At 36.2% G+C, this 21874-nt stretch overlaps 1 protein-coding gene across 1 annotated transcript; it reads right to left on the bottom strand.

The window, feature by feature from the left end:
* Window positions 1-18116: 18116 nt before the first annotated feature.
* On the bottom strand, window positions 18117-21572 carry LOC124160303 (cuticle protein 19-like). The gene is made up of 3 exons (XM_046536134.1): window positions 21511-21572; window positions 20087-20353; window positions 18117-18738 (listed from the first exon to the last, which is right to left on the bottom strand). The coding sequence occupies exons 2-3, from the start codon at window positions 20351-20353 to the stop codon at window positions 18451-18453; spliced, it is 555 nt and encodes a 184-aa protein (XP_046392090.1). The 5' UTR covers window positions 21511-21572; the 3' UTR covers window positions 18117-18450.
* Window positions 21573-21874: the final 302 nt, after the last annotated feature.

Below are 21874 nucleotides of genomic sequence, written 5' to 3'. Positions count from 1 at the left end.
GCACACCCAATTTCAGCTCCATTTTGCCTCTTTGGGTGTTACATCACGGTGGCAGGTTTACGCTCGGAGCAGGGCCCATTTTGAGGAGGAAGGGGAGGAAGATATCGTCATATGCGTTTGAGGTACCCCCCCGAGAGGTGAGAGGAACTTGAGTGACGAGTGGAAGAGAACGTCCGCGTAAAAACGGCATGGGAGGGCAGGTTTTTACGCGCTTATAGTATCTTCCACCTTGTTTTTGCCTTTTTCCCGGCGAGTCGGAAGAGGGTGGGGACTGGTTCTACGGAAAAAGAATTTCGGCGGTGAAAGGAGATCGGCAGGAAAACGTCGGTTGTGAGTAAATATATATGAGTAACGTAAACCGGGTCAATTTTGTCACATTTTTTTGTCTTTTTCAACTGCTTCCTCGTAAGTTAAGGTAAGATAATGCTTTGAAACCATCGTAAGCCATTTGCCTTACTCTCTACTCACAACATGTGGAAAAAATTACAAAATAAGTAAAATGTTACACATTTAAAATTTTAAAAATATATGTGTGCAATTATTTAGGTTCCGTAAACCGGGTCGTATTTGTATTTTAAACTGCTTTCTAGTAAGTTAAGCCATGATAGTACTTTGAAAACCATCATAAACAATTAGTTTTAATCTCTACCATCAAAATGTTGGAAAAATTTTTAGTAAAAGTTAATTCGTTAAAAATCAAAAATATAGTTGGAGAAAAACTCCCTTTAACTGAGTCAACTTGACCGACTGAGTTATAACAAGTGGAAATCATATTAAAACAATGAAAAGAAAATAATTTTAAATTTAGAAAACTCTTTTAATATGAAGAAAGGAGCAAAAATATTCACAGAAGATTGCTTCAAATTCACACGCTTCAATGTTAAAAGAAATATAACGTTTTCGTCAGAAATGGTAAAGATGCCAAGGGTTTCCTTGTAAGGAGAGTCAATTATATCGCCTGTGTGATGAATAAATTGGCGCCTCTCTTGCTTAGTGTGGGAACTTGGCTGGGCACCAAACATAATATTTTTTTAAACCTGCCAAAGTTGAATGTACGCTAGTGATTATCATAGATATCAAAGTAAGCAGCCATTACGCGATAAGTCATCACGGGAATATAAAGTCACCCCGGAAATTATAAATAGACTTCGAATAGGGCTGAACTAGGGTTGAAATATAATAAAACCACTGGATTTCTCAAACATTTCGATGAAAGATCTGATACACATATATTTTTTGTTCGAAACCTGTGCTTCTACGCAAAGGCTGGCAAGATTGGTTTAGGGAGCAGCTCACTCCAGATTAAGATTATATATGAAAAGGTTAGTGAGGACAAAGCCTTTATGTGGGAGTCTTTTTTAAGTGCTTGATTGAGAGCTCGAAATTATGGCTATTGAAAAGTGGCAGAGGAAACTTGAAACTTATGTTTTTTTTTTAGTAAAACCGTAACACCGTAATATATGATAAACCGCATACCCTACCGGTACGGTACGATCCACGGGTGATGCGGATTACGATATAATTTATATATTACGGTTTACGTAGATATATTTTTTTCGATCCTCATTTTACTTCCATATAGCCTACACGCCTCTTCACTTTCCGTTTCCCTATCGTAAGGGTGAGGTTTTATCGACGTCCATGCGTGGTGAGAAGCCAGGCGGAGTGACTGTCCCTTTCTTTGAGTGCCCCGAGGGTCCATCGGCGGAATGAACGGTCCGAAATATGTCTCACGGGAGAGCAGACGCTTGAGGCAAACACATCGCGCTCGGCACGTACGCAATGCGGTTGCGAAACATGTGGGATGGAGGAAGAGGGCGCACGGTCACTTTGCGATCCAAATGCAGCGGTCAATCCAATATACCGTTTATATTTGTTTGAAATAAAATGTTCGCCTTGATTGGATAAACGTATGCCGCCTAAAGTCGACTTTTTCCGGAGAGATATTGTGGAATAACACATCGATTGATAAACAAAGACATCGAACTGCCCACTAGGTTTAAACTGTTAATACAACACAAAGATTGCTTTTGATTTAGTTGATCACTACCTGGCGATGGTTTTAAGGCAATCTAAACAAACGTTGTGAACTGTTTAATGAAATTTGCGGGTATTATGATATCTTTGTTTATCATTCTTATACGAACTAATTAAAAGGTACCTCAAGCGATTTCTGAATTTCTTCAAACGGTTAGAAAAGTGTGCTGCATTTGCTCTTTCAATAAGACTCTATGCGGACTTTTGAATAAATTTGTCTTTGAATTGTTTTTTTGAGAACGTATTTTCAGATTGAAATAACCCAAAAGTAATGAAGGATCATAACGTAAGTCCGTGGAGAGTTGGATATAATGAGCATTATTAGCAATAATTTGTAAATTTTGGGGAAACCCATTCAAGAAGTTACTTTAATTCAATACAGCCCATTTGAGGCAAACTTAGCTGTCAATTCTAACTGTCGTATGAGGTGCATGCAGCATTTGATGGGTTGGAGCTTAGGTGCATCTCACACACATCCATAGGTTTGCCCAATATTTTTAGTAGGAAATTTGTGAAACAATGCTTGCATCGCGATACAATTTCCCCATGGCCAATATCGCCATGGTTTTTTTCTGGAAGAGACTGGAATATATAAAGAAATAAGGATGTGAAAAAGAAAAAATACGCAGGTGTGAAAAAGAGAGTTATCTGATGGGAGAATTGAGTGGAGAGCTACGTCAAACCAATTTTGGGTCGTTGACCAATGATGTTGCTCTATTAAAGAATGCGGAATTTTCATGTTTCCTGTACTTTTTTAATTCAATGGCCATAATTTTGCTAATAAAGGGCTTCCACAGAAAGGTATTGTGCTCACTAATTCTTGTGTATTACTAACGCCTGCGGGTTAATCTGGAGTGAGATGCTCCCTAACCCATTCTTACCATCCTTTGCGTCGAAGCTCAGGTTTCGAATAAAAATACAGGCGCATCAGTTTTTTCATCTAAATTGCTAAGAATTCCCGTGAATAAATTATATTATAACCCTATTCCATCCCTATTTATGGAATATTTATGAATCCCTATGCCTATTTATGGAATAATTCACGGGCTGACTTAAACGTGATTAGTAATCACTTAACAGCTGTTTTATTTTATCTCTGTGGGGATACCTAGCGTGCATTCAAATTTCTACCTGCAGCGTCTCGGTTTATTACACTTATAGAAAATAGCAGGGTATTCCTTCAAAGGTTGCACGTGTTATTTCTGAATTTCATAATGTGGTTTTTGAATAGTGCTGTATTTGCTCTTTCAATAACGCTCCACGCGGATTTTAAAAGTAAAATTGCCCTTGAATTATTTTTGGAGTATGTACTTTCATATTGAAATCACCAAAAATAAACATGGAAGCTCAACGTTGGGCCGTGAAGAGCACGAAACAATCAGCGTCATAATTTGAAAAATGTATGAAAAAAATTGTAAAGAAACTCAATCAAGGATTTTGTTCAATTCAAGAAATTCCATTTGATATCATTTTATTTGTTATTTCTGGGAGTCGTGTATGGTGCCTGCAGCAATTGGTACTTAGCTGGATCTAATGCATATCTCTCGCACATTCGAAGGTGTATAAAACATTTTCATTGCAACATTAATGCGACGATTATTATAACGGTGACACAATTCCCCCCTGGTTCATGACTCAACTGCCCGCTTCTATGAATAATACTGTTTTGCATCGCCGTAATAATGAAATATTTAGCCCCTATGTCCTAGCGTTTTGGATACTCTCTAGGATAGCGCCATCTGCTTTGAGTTCCATCTGAGCTGAGAAGAAGGGTACAAAATCAAGCCATTTTTAAATGTAAGCGGATTTTTGATCTTCTTTGAGGAGGAACTTTTTCCATTAGCAAGTGCCTTCTAGATTGTTACCTCGTCTACGTATATTTCTCCATGATGTTAACGTTTCATTGTTTAAACACTCAAACGTGCATTTTGAGCAAAATGTCAGAATTAAAATAGTATTTTATGTAATGATTGGAGTACTAAAGCTTTTAAAATTTCCTTAACACTGTAAGTTTTCCATTATCATAAAAAATTCGTAGATGTTGAGCCAGAATATATTCCATTAGCATCTTATTAGCTTCTAATTGTTATAACTTCATTCAATAGGAGCCAAATGGAAGTTTCCTCTAAAAGTTAAAATAAAATAGCCAAAAAAATTTCCTAATATAATTAAGTATCTTGGTCCTGTCCTCGAGCAAGAAGATGGTGTTCTTAGACTCTATAGAACAGGAAACATGCTGCCCGCGCTGCCAGCTCGACTGCCAGCTTCGCAATAAGTGCTAGTCAAACTGCACGGGAGAAGCTGCATTCGGTCCAGCCTCATTACGTTCGAGTTCGTTTGAACCTATCATTTTAAACCTACAACTAGAACCTATTTTTACGCTAAATAGGTAAGCAATATTGTCAATAAGTTTTAAGCCATGGAAAACAACTATAGTGTGGTGACCTTGACTTTTTCGTAACCTTAGGTAAGCTTTTTTGTGACGATATTACTTTCATGTGCAATGATTTTGCACAATGAAAAATGATAAAATTACATACTTGCCCCTATACACAGGCGGATTTAGAAAGGGGATTTTTTATTACAAATATTAACAAATTTTATATTATAATATAAAAGTTTTAAATATTTACCTATAACTAACTGTTATTATAAAATGAAGAGTATATTTTGTAGAGTAATTTTTGTCTGTAGTTTTTATTCCCAAACATGAAAAGACCGTTTCCCAGTCAGACCCCCCCTCCCAGAAAAAAATTCTGGACCCGCCCTTGCTCCAATATATGCGAATGCTCCTATATTTTGTCATTCAGTAGCCATTATTTCGAGAATAAACCACTTAAATGGACTCTTAAAGATATTGTCGTCCATACCCTTCCGTTGTGTAATCCACACGCCTACGCGTTATATCGGGTGAGCAGCTACCTCACCCATTCTTATCACTCTTTGCTTTGAAGAACAGTTTTCGGAGATAAATAATGAGTCTTCATTTATATTATTAATAATGGCAGTGGTTTATTACATTTTGAACCCCATTTTAGCCCTATTCATAGTCCATTTATTTTTTTCGGGGTGACTACTAAACGTGATTACTAATCACTTATTAAATGTTATCTACGATATTTATGGGAATCACTAGCGTATATTCACATTTATTTTTTTCGGGGTGACTACTAAACGTGATTACTAATCAATTATTAAATGTTATCTACGATATTTATGGGAATCACTAGCGTATATTCACATCAGCTCATGTTGTGCCTGCAAATATTATATTTATAGAAAAAAGTAGACAATAAAAAATACTGATAAAAATCCACATAATTAATTTGTTCTCTTGTTTACCGTGGTATTTGTTTTCTCTAGTGACTTATGGATTATTGGAAAATTGTTGGAAGTAACAATAGCTCTATTCGTAGCAGTTAAACGATGCCTCAAAGGTCGTGCCAGCAGTCGAGTATATAATTTAAAACGTAAATGAATTCTCATGGTGGGATTTAAGGTTGAGTTAACTAGTATTTCTATTCAATATGACTTAAAAGTCTTTCTCTGCTATCAGATACCGTAAAACGGCCTGACTTTGCCCCAAATATTTTGACTCCTCACTCAATTTTTTGTTTAAATTGCTTGAAAAAAATTTTTTTAATTTTTATTTCTTTCAGGTTAGATTGTTGATATTTTACAGTTTCTGAAAATCACCTTTTTAGACCAGTAAAGTATTCAAAATATTTTTTTTTGTTTTTCAATATCGTTGGAGCTAAGTCAGGCGGGAATCGGGTGACTTTTCCCCAACATTTTATTCCTATTGTAACACACACAAGAAAAGATTTTTGGAGAAATGAAACATCATAAGAGTATTTTAAAGAGTTTATATGTTAGAAAGTATCAACTTTAAGACTAGGCTCCTGGCTTTCTTTTATATTTAGAGCGCATTTTATTACCTACACCAAAAATGAACGAAAATAAAGTGTAAGGACATGGGAGGGGAAAGGAAAACAGAAAACTCAAATTCAACAGTAATTTTACGATAAAACATTGAACATTCCCATGACATGAAAAACTATGTGACTTTTCCCCAAGAATATGTCTGGGGTGAAGTCATTCCGGATTTCTCTGAAAAGGTACGTTGTCCCAGAAACTTGCTAATATAATTCTTCGTGATTGATGTGAACAAAAGTTTGATTTATGCGGCTGATCTATGGCAAATTTTGGGTAAAAAATACATAACTCAACTTCTGGAAGCGTCTAGGATGCCGACAATCAGCAACTTTTTACATATAAACTTTAGTACCACAAAAACACCCTCCTCACAAAATCAACAGCACCCTTCACTAGAACATGCAAGACTACTGGAAAAACATTTTAATGTCTTGCAGTGTTGCCAAAGAATCCAAGAAAAATAAAAAACCCCTTCCAATCGACAACACAGTATCCATTTCTATGAAATGAAACATTGTTCACAGGGTGGGGAAAAGTCAGGCCGCTTGGGGTAAAGTCAGGCCGTTTTACGGTACTTGAAAATGGCCTTCTCATATTAAATATCTATCTTGAAAATGCACAGATTTTCCTAAACGTGTTCCACCACTGTGTGACACAATTTGATATCGCTATCGCAATGGCCAAATGCGTCTCGGTCGCATGAGAGATTTTTCTTACTTGAATATATTTTCTTCTTATACATCAGCATTAATGATTGGAAGGAATGGTTTTTGAACTAGCTTTTAGCCATAAATATTTCAAGTGTTTGATGTGAAATCGCGGGAAACCTATGGAAAACGTTTTATGGGACTGATTTATAGCCTACTTGAACTTGCACTCACGCGTCAACTTATGACCAACCATTGCCACTTGGGCTCGCGTCACGCACGGTGAGCTGTAAATTTCATTAACTGATAGATAGCACTGGTAATTGGGAAATGATAGAACTCTGCCCAAATATTCATATCATTTTACCTTTACGTCCTACTATATTACTAGACTACCCAATCGGGGATTCTGTGATTTTTTAAGCCTTGGCATGTATTGAAATTCCTCCTTCTATGACATGAAAACTTACTCATTATTAAATATTTCAGGATGTTATTCAAGGGTGTTGGCAATAAAAGTGTATGATTTTAGATAAGAGTCTATGATTGAATTACTATATATATGCAAAGATATTTAAAGTACGGGTTATTCTCAAAATTTTGTTTACTTTCATGTTCACCGAGTATTATAAAAGAAAGAATAATATTTTTTTGGACAGGAGAGCAGTACATTCCATTAGATAAGCCGTTCAATCGATCTAATTACGATTTTTTGCTTTATCCTACTATTCAATCATTTAATATTATGAGCAGACGTATATTTGCATACAGCCGATACATGACCACTATTGTGACTTCAACACTCCTTACACATGTTATATTTAAAAGCCAAACGAAAATATCAAACAGATCTCAATTTCACAGTAATGTTTTAAATATATCTGTAATGCAATCATAAGGTAAATGAGTAAAATCAGTCATGTAAAAGTTTATTTAAAATTTTGCATCGATAAAATGTGTCTTGAAGTACATATGTGTATTCCGTTCTTTTTAGTGAAACATGCGAAAATATGAAGTTACCAAGGTTGCTCATTAGGAGTCCTTGACTATTGATGAAGGGGTTCTAGGGTCAAATCTTGTGTGGAGCCCCAAAATGAATCCCTAATAATTAAATGTGGACTCTCCTAAATAAAATTCTCGAAATGCGAGGTATTAGGGTCCAGGTGAGCCCTATTCCCACCCTTTTCAAGTGAAACTTTGAGCTTTACCACAGATTGAGTGAATGAGAATGTAGCCCGTCGTGCATTTTCTTATTTAAGAAATCCATGAGCTATATTATTTTTCTGTTGTAACGATGGCTTCAGTCAAATGTTAGTTTTATAAGTAGTCTATAAAATTTTTTCTAGTTACATGGTGTGTTCATTTGCGTATTTTTCCTCCTTTTTTGGGAAACTGAATGTAATCGAAGTACTACAGGAAAAAAGTAACTTTTTACGCAGGCACGCGCGTTATAAACACAAAGGATGGAATTCGCTATAATAATTGGGAGATCCGAGCGCAAATTCTGGTTGAGCCAAATGATTTTTTTCACGGTGAATTTTTTCCCGAATTAATAAAGTAGAGGTAAGCTTTATTATCGATATTTCAAGTATTTTCTATTTAGTATTATTAACCAGATAATGGGCCTGTGAGCCGGAACAGGTGGTGCGCATTAAAATAAGCAATGTAAAGTGCAACTGATATTTACTTCAATTTCGTTTTAGGGTTTGACCATGCTAGCCATAAAAATATAAGTATTATTTTTATACCGGGATTTCCTAATTTCTGAAAGTCTATGTGTATTTACACTTTTTTTCTTCCATTATGACGATAATGTTTCAATTTAAAATTATTCAATTTGAAAAATCATTAATCTTTTAATTAGACTAGGACCACTTACTGGACACCATTTTGGAGCAGAATTGTTGTTCAAATAATATATTTAAGAGCCGGTAGCTAAATTGTTTTTTTTTATTGTCATGGTAAAGCACAGGTTTTTTAAGAATGAAACACATATGCTATGCTTTCAAAATTTTGCCCGAAAGTTAATTCATATTTTAAAACCTATAGCTCTAAAAGTTATGTGCAAAGTAAAACTCTCTCCGTAGTGAGGATAATTATTAATGGCATGGTATCATAGAGTGAAATGAAAGAGAAAATTGGAACAAAATTGTATAGCGGTACTTGAACGAAAGCACTTATCGCTTTCTGCATTCTAGCCTCCGGCATCATTTTTATTCTGGCATGTTTTTACTCTGTCATTAAAGAACTTGTTAGATTCCATGCATTATAAAACAGATAATAGTTGTTGCAGGTTTGATATTAATTTCAATTATTTCTTTTACAACCGATTTTATAAATGCTTCCGTGTCCCCGATATAATTTACTATTGCTGCTGAATTTCCTCCAACTACATTGGTGTTGTTGGCATATATTTCTCAGGTGAACTGCTTTTGCGGGTAGAGTAACTCATCGACTGACTATTTTTATGCCAGTTGGTGATAGACGTTTGCATGAATCCGCATGCAATTTGGAATTTATCCCTGTTATACGATTTTTTGCGCACTTTCAACAGTTATGCATTAACAAAGCGCAGCTTTAATTTCCAATCAGCACTGATAAATTGGCTTGGTGGAATAAAGATGCTTTCTTTTGCTCTCATTTCTAATTAAAATTCCACCCCTGAGCCGCAAAATTTTGTCTTTTACATAAATATTTATTATATTGAACGGTCGCAAAATGCCGCAGTATCAAATGCTGTGGGTAGCGTCGTGCATCATTTATAGCACATCACCCAGGATGTTATGAGATTCACCAAGATTCACAATTAATAATTTATTATTTTAAAGTCCTAGCTTTGGTTTAGAAAATGAATGTATTTGCGTTAAAAGTCATAGAGTCGAAGAGTAGGATTCCAACTCCTTGTCTCACCTCCTAAATTCTTACCTATTGAATTTTTTTTCGTGGGAAAAATGCCGTATTATCCTTTGGGTTATGGTGATACACGTATTTATCCTAGCATATCCTAAGCCCCGAATGCATTTTCCTGATATCAGAGGATTTAAACAACCGGAAACCTAAAATATAAACTATTCAATCGTTTTGGAACTTATTTAAACATTTTTATTTTGAACCAAAATGTATCAATAATAATTACAGGACACACAGGTTTTTGATGTTGAGGTTTAAAGGATTGAAATTAAAAATACTTCATTATATTTATTTATCGTCGTATCGTAATAATCACACAAATTACTAAGCTTTACCAAGAAAAATCAACTTTTTATGGCAAAGATTCTGTCACCGTTTTCTCTTTAACTTTTTTAAATTCGGCGCGATTACTTATCCTACGTTGCTTCTATATGCTGCGTACCATCATATCACTAGATCTTTTGGTGATGTAACTTCTGGTGGTGTGCGGTGTTGATACGTGCAGCATAGAATTCCCGAAGAGACAAAAATTATATTTCCGATAGCTCGTAAATCGTAGGTACTGAAGCCATTAATCCATATGCCAATTTTTTCGTTAAACATTTTCTCTGTTTACTACTAGAGTGATACACCCGACAGGTAATAATTAAACTTACTTAAACTATTTTTAGTATGTACGAAAAATGAAAATTGTGATTAAATATTTCCGCATATTTTGGTTACCATGTTTTATGTTTTAAAAATTGATATTTCAAAATGTATGATTTCCAAAAGGAGTCAACATTTATGAAGATTGGATAAATCAGAGCGATTTATTTAAAATAGGTAATTTTAATAGCATTCTCTAGCTGCCAGAACAATTTGCAAAAATACCTCCTATTTATTGCAGCGCCCTGTATCTTGACAGCCTATAAAGTGGAGCGATTAAGTTGGCGCAGAAATATATTGCACTCACAACGTCGCGAGAAAATTACCCTCTCTGCAGATTTGATCGGAAGGCTACTGCTTATAAACTGTTTGTAATTAAAGATTGACATGCTCTCGCGTGTAATCAGATGAAATAGTACTCGGAAAATCGTCCGCCTCTTACACAACCCCATGGAATGACTTAATGGTCGAATAAAAATTTCTTTTTTACTGCGGGACGAAAGGCTTTCATTAAGGCGAATTGAAGAGCCGCAGACTCGCTCTGTAAACAATTAGCCAATAGGAGGAAGCAGTGAAGAAATGACCAACGTCAAAAGGAAAGGAGCCTTTCCTTTCTGCTTCATTCAGATCATGCCTCGCGCGCCTATTAGTGGAAGTGGTAACTGTATCTCTACCTGTTTGACCTCTTTGTCCGTCTCGCTCCCACCTTCTCTCAAAGCTTTAACCCACCCAGTCCACTGCAAACGTATATTCTGTTCGCCATTCACTTCCCTCTTTTCTTTTACGTTTATACTCCCGAGTTCCGAATCGGAGAATGTAAGCTATGTTAGCGGCTTTGGAACTCATGATTGATGGGGTTCATTAGCTGCGATGAATGATAGCGGTGAAATTTCTTTCCAGATTTCCCGGCCCATGCTGATCCGAACCCTGCTGTTTCCTTGAATATTTTGCCCATCTGTGAATTAAAAACCTGGGCGTGAGCTGGTCGTGGAGTTTTATTTATAGCTCTTGCTTCTTCAGTGGCTTGTATTTTTGTTTGGTGCTTAGGAAACAGGGTGCTATGTGGAGGTAGATCTTCAAGTTTTCATAGCCATAGAAATATGGGTCAGACCGATTTTTATCTTTTCCTTAATAAAATAATAAAGCATTACGTAGAACGTCTTAGGTAATTACTACGTAGTAAACTGATTTACTTTTGTACTATTTTAATGTATATGTTCAGCCTGGTATCAAACGAATGTTAAATGCACTGTGAAGAGCATTGACTGTGTCAGAATTATCGTAAAAATATTCAGGTGATGAATAAGTCAGAGTTAGGTCGTGCACTTATGTTTTTTATAAAAAAACTGAGATTTCAGTATGGATAAATAATTGCAGCTGACGATGGAAATATTTAATATTTGGTGAATTTCCGGTGGAAACTTTGAGGCCAATAATGAAGATGTGCAGTACTCATAGGACATGAGTACAAATGTTCAGTTATTAATAAGACCAAAATCATTAATAGTGGAGTAATTCATTTGTTCCCGTGGTGATTAATGTGTTCATCTTGTCTTCGTCAATATCTTCGTTCTTATGGGTAATAATTAAAATCACCGTAATAAAATTGTTCAAATAAAATACGGTTTATCCTTTTTTCTACCACTTGATTAGTGGGAGTTTTTGATTTTCTCCTGATATCATTAAAAAATAATTTGCATAGAGGACAGAATGGTTGAGAGATATCAAAAATCGCATGAAATCAGGAATTTGAGCCACTCCTGGTCTACATATGTTATTCGACACAGTGGTTTCGGATCAAAAGTCTTGAATTACCTTTCTCGCTTGAATTTTGTCAGAGGATCCAGTTGTTCCTGGTTTGTGGACAAAAATCACTTTCGTTTACTCCAGAATGGGTAAAATTTTATGTTTTTTTTCTGGAGGAGGTTTTTTTCCAGTAATACAGAGCATGCCGCACCCGGAAGGTATGTCACGTCCATCATTCGAGTACCGCAGTGATTGATCGGAGATACAGAACCTGTCGGGCCACCCCTACTTCCTTCACAACCGGCTTATTATTACGTCTTGCTTATTACGCTGTTGGGATACAATCAGTCGGAGCATAACCGGTGTGACAACTCGTTTCCGCTCACTTGATTCTCAAGTCTTTTGTTCCCGGCCAATTTTTCTCGTTGATCCTTGAACCTGGAGCAGCAAGCGATTACATCAATGTGAACCATGGGAGGGTTTTATGGGGGTGGTGTCAAGCTTTCACAGCTCTAACTTTGTCGGAAATAAGGAAGATCGTGTGGGTTGATTTTTGCTCATGGCCTCGTCTTGAGTTCCAACTCCGTCGGGAGTGAATACATTAAGCATTTTCGTTTGCACGTAATGGTAAGTCGTTATGTTTTATTTTCCTTCAAAAACTTTTAATCCTGAATCCTCAAAACAGCTATTTAAATGCATAGTAACCAAGATTTTACCTTTTTTTAGTTTTTACAATGTGCTCTGAAATACTAGAGCGTATCCAAATAGTTATGTTTACTTCTACTCTTGACCGTTTTACTATTATGCCTCCAATAATTTGAGCACAGGAAAATGCTTGAATATTCATAATTTTTTTCGCAGATGTCTCTTGAATTCTTAATAAATTTTCTCTATCCGGATGCAACGTGCTCGAACTTAATCATATGCAACCCTAATTGCAGTCCGTGTGAAAATTTACGCATTCGCCGTTTCGACTAATACGTGACGCGATCTTATTTTGACCACGGCGCGCCATGCAAGGTATATCCGGTCTTGAGTGTCAGCTGGTATTATTCGTCCCAAATAATTTACAAATTGATAAAATTAAAATTCACTGTGAAAGCCAAAGTTTATTAATAAGATTGGTATCCTAGAAAGTATTCATTCCATCTGCGCCGTGAAGGTGATAGGGATTCCATTTCATAGGAGAAACTGACACCCTCCACAATTTATCTGCTGGTCACTGTTTATCTATTATAAATTTAGTATCTTTTAATTGTATCGACCAATTTGGTTGCAAGGGTAATTGTTAGCGTTATTATGGATATTTCAAGCACATAAAATGGTACTTGATGCGTGGTTGATCGTAATTATTTATGAATACTACTGAAGTGTAAGTACTACAACGTAATACCAACAATAGTTTAAACTCAAATTCTACTCAATTATTGAGGTCTAAGTATACTTAAGATAATTTCTTGGCAGGGAATCCCTACCCAAATAGGCATTAAAAATGAGCGATATATATCCATGGGCATGTGGTACTTTAAAAGCTACTAAAGTCTATTTTTTTTTTTAAATCGTACCATCATTCAGCTGCAGCGTTAGAAGCAAATATAAAAATAACATTCTGCGAATGCTTACAGTCATAAACATCATTTACAATAGTACTCCATGAAAAAAGTGGCTTTATACTAAGTCATGTGAAAGGGTGCATAGTTATATACACCGAAGGGTGAAGTTTGCCATTAAAAATATTTGACTTCGCCGGGATTCGGACCCGAGTATCCTGAGGTTTGCCCTGAGAATATGGGTAGGTGGTGTACTAATTATTTAGAGATCGTGATCTCCGGATTCGAAAACCGGCTAAGCCAATTCATTTTTCATCGCAAACATCATCCATTGTGTAGTTTTCAGTAATACTGGTATCTTATATGATAAATGTGAAATTTTTCAAAAATAGTGCGTGAAGCAATTTCTCCTTTTAACAGAAATTTGTTGTTGAAGTGAAGTTTTTCAATGAAGTTTTTATTTTCATCGTCATTATCGTTTTGGTGGGCATACAGGGTATTTACAATGTTGAAAAGTATAGATTTAAATATTCCATTATACAAAGAGAAAAAAATGAAAACCATTACCCATTTGGTTTCAAAAAAATTACCATGGGCAAATTTTTTTCTGGGCGGGCTAAACTAAGAGTAGTTCTTTTTTATTATGCACTAAATTTTTAAAAGAATTTAACTTGAAATGAAAAATTCACAAAACTATTTACAGTTTCTTATGCCACGAATTTTTTATATTTTTTTATCGTTGTTATATGAGAGTGGATTTTGAGGTCCATTGTGAAAATTTCACGAAAATGGTTATAGTAATCTCAGCACTCCAGTGTTGCATGCACAGGAAGTATGATGTTGATCGCTTTTTCGTCCGTTAATCAAAATGCATGCCAAGAACACACTCGGATTCTTCCTTCGTGTAAAGTGATTTAGCCAAAGTGCAGTTATAACTTTTAAGGTAGACGGTGAAAATTTCACGGAAATGATTATATTAATCTCCACACTCCAATGTTGCAATGCATGCAGAGGGTAAGATGTTGATCGCAGTTCTTTTGTTTATCTTCTATTAATCAAAATTTGTCTGAAGAAAACTCCCGGATCCTTCCGTCACGTGAAGTAAATTTAATGTAACAAGTCCATCTTGAGGTCCAGAGTAAAACTTTCACAGAAAGATTATGGTAATCTCAGCACTCTAATGTTGCAATTCACCGAGAGAAAGAGGCTGATCGCAGAGTTTGTTTTTCTTCCGTCGTTAATCGAAATCCTGACTACAACACCGCTCTTGAAATTCCGGTTTTTGCGGACTCAGGATTTACCACCGAATTCGGTTCCTGGGCCGGGCCTAACAAGAGGTGAGTGCCCCAGATTATTTTGGGCCGTTTTTGGGGAAGTGACGGTAAGGGAGGAGATCGTTGATTTTTCGAGGGTTGCAGTCACGATCCGGTTCTTCCTGAACCGGCGCGCGGAGAAAGGAAACGGTGTGGTCGGCCCTATGGCCACGGCGTACTCTGCATCTCCTCCTTTTGAAGGAATCCCACGCAGCCTGTGGAAGGGCTACTTTATTTTCGACAAGTTTCTTGCATCGCCAGACGAGAGGAACTGAACTGCCGTAGACGGTCTGCGGCGGGTTGCGAAGCCGGAATTATGATAATGGGAACGATACGAGTGTGTCACAAGAGTCCAGCGGTTTTAGTCACGCAACGTCGCCGAAGGCTTGATTTTAATACGATCAAATTACGTATATGACAGTTCAAGTCTCTACTCTATTATTACATTTTTTGGCAGAGCTGACCCAAAAATGGGCTCGTCATTTTAAGCAAAATTTCATTTTTTTACTTGGCATTATGAAATTTTTGGATTCGCTAACTTTATTTGATGAAAATGAAAACTTTCAATGTCTCTGATTCTATTCCTTTTCATTTGGAAAGGATAATTAATATTGGCCCCGAGGAATAATTTTTAGAAATTTAATTTTGTGCTTTTGTAATCAAAGTTATCAATTTGTTTAAAATAAATTTGTCATTAATTGTTTGGTTAATAAAAATGGAAAGTAATTCGCGTAATCCGAAGAGTAAAACGATTAACAACAGATTCCTTAAACAATAAATTGTCTCAACCAAATGGTTGTGCATCCAGTATAAATTAAATCATATGCCATAACACCGATTAACCGCAGAAAATTCTTATAATATGTCTACGGTGTTTTTACAGAGTATCATGCGATAAGTCTCTACTCTAATAAGACTCTCAACTGAAAAATCTTATTCCGTCGGCTGATTTCCTATAAAATAAACATGGTTTAAGTCAACCGATTTACCAAAGAAGAATCAAATGATATTATAATCATTTCTCCACAGAAAATTATATGATTACCTAACAACTATTAGGCATTGAATCGTATTATATTCTACCGATTATTCATTTAATCGATGGCGTAAATCCGATATTCTCCTGAATCGATGGTACATATCCAAATATCATTTGATATGATAAATTGGATTAAGAAGATATTTTCCCATGTACAGTCTATTTAAACTGTAGAAAATTAACTGCCGAAGACAACCTCCAAATTTATCCCCGTTATTTGGCAGCTGAACCTGCTCCGGCATGCCGGAGCGTAATTAAGCCACCTCTTCAGCTTCATTTACGCTGCGTATGAAGCGCACTAAGAGACAAATGGCACAAAAAGTATAAGGGACCAGTGTTACTTTTCTACTGTAAGTAATGGAGAAGATGATAAAACTTGTCACAACTCACTTCAGAAATGGTCCGTTTGGACTAAAGACAATTAGATCATTCAAATACATGAATTTTATTTAAAATTTCTTGTTAAGGTTACTTTTTTTCAGTTTGTAGACATTTTACCATTTTTTCATTTGCGTCTGTTGTATATTTATTTTCAATTTTGATTATATTTTATCATTTTTAGTGGTCGCTATTTTAACCATGCTTAACTCAGAAATTTTAATTTGTTGCGTTTTCCCCCGAAATTCTCCTACGCTACGAAGGAACACTTTACAATTATTAGCGAATATTATCCATGTATTTTTATAATTAATCCGTAAAGAGGACACTTCCGAAAAAACATCTTACGGATTGACACCTTCCAGGACATAAATAAGAGACGTAGTTGCCTTAAACCTTTTATATTGCACCACTTGTCACTCACGATGCCGTATGAGGAGTAATTCTTTGGAGAAGACATTCGGGGACATTGTAAATAACTATATTTTCATCTACATAACTAGCTTCTCTCAAGTAAATATTGGAAAGCTAGTCCAGGAAAGTAATGAAAAAAGACTTCTTCAATGTTTCCATTTGTTATTCATTAATACGTGCAAAATTGTAGGCGTTTTGGACGTGCAATCTACACTAAAAGAAACATGTTCAGCTATAGTAATTGCTTTCACGAAGATCTTCAAAAGTCTTTCAGATCTTTGTGGTTTCATTGGAGAGGTGCATGTCTTGCAATATCGTTATTTTATATTCCACCTTGTTTTATCATTATAAATGTTTCACAAATATGCGTTTATTCACAAATTGGTGTCCCGGAGAGGCATCCCGAAGAGATTTTCATCGCTTCAAAGGCATTTGTAATTGCGTAATATAATCCCATATAAATGAGTCTATTTTTTATTCAACGCAAATTGCCACTGATATGAGTTGTGGGAATACGATAAAATTTCATGCTGCCCATATAATTTTTCCATTACCTTTCACCTCCATCCTTACCATTACATTTCTTGGATTGACCTGAAGACACTGCTGCGTTTTCTCTGCCATTATACTTGGAGGTAATCAGCACTGATTGCTTAAATTGTTGTATACCATCATAACAGTGCTGCTCATTCATAATAGTTACCAAATTATTTCCTTAAAAGGTATTATATGCAGGAGTTTGGAAAAAAATATTTCTTTAACGTTTGTGAAGAATAAATCACGAATTTTCAAATAATGAATTGAAAAATGAAAATTAATTGAACATCTTAAGATCTTATCCTTAACACTTTGAGTACTGGCCGGTAGTTTAAAATCCTTTATGAAAAACCGGCAATTTTGACTAAATTAATATAATATTTTTAAGATGCCAGCAAAAAATTTTTATATATATTACAAAGAGTATTTCTATATAAATTAAATTTGGTTTTAAGCAATGAATGAGTTACGAATAAAATTATTTGCTGATTTTAAAATATATCATGTAACTATGAAAGCATACTTTTTTAAAGTAAAAGAAGTTGAAACAATTGATCTACCGCCATTTAATGCATTGTAATTTTTTGATATGTTCAATGAGAACTATCTTATTCAAGGAAATCATAAAAAATGTTGTTTCACATTCAGAATTACGTAAGTACTGGGCAATCTTCAGAGATATTACTAATACGTATTATTACGTCCGTGGCATGGTGTGTTAATGATAAAATATCACAGTTAGTTATGTAAATGAAGAATATAACAAGGATACCTGAAATTTCGAGTGGAATATTTTAGCCTCAACCATAGTTGTAAGTATTGTCGTAATAGCTACCACTTCAAAGTTCCTGTGGTCTGCAAAACTAGGATTATTGTCTCGTATCTAAATATTAATCAGTCATAGATATACTCTATGTAACTAGGAAAATGTAACAAAAATAATACATATATACCAACAACATATTTTTTAATTAAAGACGTTTATTATCTCAAAAGAGAAAAACAACATGTAATATGTACATATGAACATGACCTCGTGCAACAACAAATATGCAAGCGCATTCACCAGAGTAAATGTTCTTGAACTGTACATTAATCAGCCAATATATCAATTGGCTCTGCGGCATTTTTAAATGCCGTTTAACATTGGATGCACAATGATGAATCAAATGACGCGCTCGAGGTAAACAATGGATGAATTCCTATGCAGCTATAACACTGCATCGATACCACCAGAAGAATGACCTGAAATGTATGATGCTGATTTTTTGGTGGATTATTCAAGTCCTACGTTCTCAGTAGTGGCCGTAGTGGTTCAGGACTGGTGCGTGATGGATGACTGGTGCGACGACTGCGACCTTCTTGACTTGCTGTGGGTGCGCGGCGTGTCCTTTCCTCTCGACGACGGCCTGGAATCCGCTGTGCTTGTCGACTGTGTAGTGGACGGTGAGGATGGTGCCATCGGGTTCGTTGACAGTGTAGTATCCCCTGGTATTGTCTCCGTCGCGCTCTTCATGCTGGCTCTTGACGTCACCGGTGTGCTTATCCTCCACGGCGTACTCGTATTGGTACTTGGGATGAGCCTGAAGTGATAATATCCCAATTATTAGCCATTTAATTAACTTCTTGAAAGAGGAAATATGGAAAACTTTTACAAAAATTCATGCAAAAGGCCCTCTATATCACCATAACTCATGTCTGTCCGACCAATTCCTTGTTATGAGACATTCTAAATCATGAATTAATTCATAATTATTTATACTTTCTTATTTGAATCAGGACGGTGTTTACTAATATTCCACTAATTTGTTGCATTAGATTGTTATTTTTTAGAAGTCAAAATATGGAATAGAAATTTTATGAGCGGACCAGTATTTTATTAGGTAACTATAAATATTGAAAAAAGTGCTTTCCATTTTGAATTTGTGCATCTGCGTAATGTATTAGGGGTATGCAACTCCTCTTCATTATCTAAGATTACATTCCTTGCGGCATAGGAGTCGCATTACTCCCATGCAATTGACCTGATATTCTGAAGTATTGCTCGTCTAAAACTGATTACATCATTTGGTTACGTGAAGGAATACATAGAATTGGTCCTGAAGTCACCTGCGTATTGCTTATGACAAAAATAGTTTCTCTGAGTTATAATTTTCAATTTGTCACATAGATAAGTATTGACTTGTATCTGCTCTATTTGGCCTAAAACCTCTACAGGCCATGGTAAGATTTAACAATGATATGAGGCTAAAAATGACGAAATGTGACCAGTGGAGTGAGAGTGGAGCACCTTTTAATTAATGGAAATATCCTGAAAAATATATTCCACTTCTTGGATTTTAGCCCTTATGTACCTATAGGCCAGTGATACATTTTTTCCGACTCAATCTTTTTTATCGCAGAGTGCGGTTTTGATCGGTATAGAAGTGGGATAGAATATACGCTATAGAATAGGGATGGAATGGACACAAAAAAAATGCGTACCTACGAGATTTGAACCTTCCCTGCTGTATTATACCCATACTATTTTATCTAAAACACTTGTTGAGATATTACAGTTGCCTGTGAACGCATTGCTCCCACTCAATTGGCCTAATATCTGGACGTATTTCTTGTCTAAAACCAATGATACCATCTTGAGAATTTAGGAAACTTGCCTGCTCATTGCTTATGATAATTTTTACTCAAACTTTCTTTGAGTTTAAATTTTCTGTCCGTGAAAATCCACGGGATCAGAACTCAGTCGATATAGCACAAAGGTATGCTTAGCGAGAATAACTATGACGAAGGATGAGTTTTTCAAAGCGATTAAATAGCCCATGCCTCCGCAGTCTTTTCCCCTTCAATCATATTCTTTGGAATTATCTCGAGCGTTTTTTCACAATCACCCCAGCGGTATGTTCCTCCTCCCATTTTTTTTCGAATACTCACGAAGTAGTCGATCTGGTGTTCGACTTGCTTTCCGATGGCGAGCACGGGTGCGACCACCTTGGCGATGGGAGCTACGGCAGCGACTTTGGCGACGACCGGAGCTGCGTATCCGTAGCCATGGCCCGTGTACTGGTTGTAGCCATTGGCAGCCCCTCCGTGACCACCGTACGAACCCTGGCTGAAGGACGAGTAGGATGAGGCACTACCGTGATGCTGAGAATTGCAGACGGCCAGCGCGAGGGCGAGGAATGCAAGGCGGGTAAACATCTGGAAACAAGAGAAAAGATAAACATTGTGATACTATATCGTGTGAAAAACAAAATATCAATGGAAGGAGGAGGATAAGAAAATATCCATGGTGTTCGAGATGTGAATTTGGAGGAGAATGGAGAAGGTGAATTGTGAGGAGATGAAAGGGAATGAATAAATGCTGGGCGCTGTGATGGAAAATAGGAAACTTCCGGTGGACATACAGATACAGACGTTGTGGATGGAGCGTGGTGTTTTCAGCTGTTAAATGCTACATAAGCCTTCCAAGAGGGGTTAGTTTTTAAATGATTAAGAAAAATAAGATTTTTTTATAGGAAGAAAGCTATTTTTCTTATTGCATTCAGTGCCAAACTAAGATTGGAGACCGGGCTAAGCTGCTCAATAAATGCTCGATGTAATGCTATTTTAACCGGCAGGTATTCATTTTCTATCAATGATATAGCTCCGGAATAATCGTGAGCTGGAGGGATCATATTTTATAGTCTTCGAATAAATCTTGTCGAATTCATCGATCAACGAGTCATTTTTGGTAATGAGATGATTTGAACGAATAAATAGCTCCTGCAACGGTATAGCAGTTGAAGATTTCGTGAGCAATTTTATTAAATAAATACGCCTTGGAACTTTTGAGGAGTTAAATGGGTTAATAGTATGACCGTATTTGATTTTTTTGAGACTATAACCTTGAAGTAAACGGTGAATTACATTTTACTTAGATTATGCGTCTATAATCAAGAGATATAACTTAAGACTTACACACTCGACTTAGCTTGATATTTTGACTTATTTATTTTCTGATACTTAGCCATTAATGTGCAATAACTGTAATCGCTTAGTGCTGCAATATAAAATATCAGTAAGTAGGTTAATCAGTCTAAAATAGTTTAGGAATAAAAATTTTGGGCCCAATCATAGTACCTACATTACACTTCCTATTTAAACTCATTTCTCTCTCACAACTTAAGTCCCGGTTAAAGCCCACAAGTATTGAAATAGCTTACAGGAAAATTTTTTTGGAGGGTAAAGATATGCTCCGTATCTACGTGATTTCTTATTATAGAATTATGTACGTATAACCGGTTCAACTATTTGAAGTAATTAAATTTCTTTGAAGTCTATTCGTCGGAAGGCAGCCTTTCATCCAGGACACTCACCTTGGCTGTGGTAAATTTCCGAATTCGACTGGGTGTGATTCCTTGAGAGACTGCGCCGTTTGATGTTTCCTTCTGTCGTTAAGCCTCCTATATATACCGGCGTAGTCAGGTGTCGCACTCGGGGGCGGGGTTTTCTAACTTGCTACCTAAGTCCACGCTGACAAACCGGCGTCTCGTCGGATCCCTTCCCCGTACACTTTACCAAGCTCTGGGTGGGGTGAATGAGTGGATTTGAGGGGTGTGGATGTTTAATTGGGCAATGTCCGCGTGGTTCTCCTACTTGTTCCGCATCCCAGTGAGAGGTAGGAGTGATAAAAAAGGGAAAGGTGTAAGCAGCACGAGTAGAGACTTTTGGCACCTATCT

The sequence above is a fragment of the Ischnura elegans genome, chromosome 6, assembly GCF_921293095.1.
Source record: "Ischnura elegans chromosome 6, ioIscEleg1.1, whole genome shotgun sequence".
Taxonomy (NCBI): Eukaryota; Metazoa; Arthropoda; class Insecta; order Odonata; family Coenagrionidae; genus Ischnura; species Ischnura elegans.
Note: the sequence above shows the minus strand (reverse complement) of the source record. Positions and strands in the feature narration are given on the sequence as shown.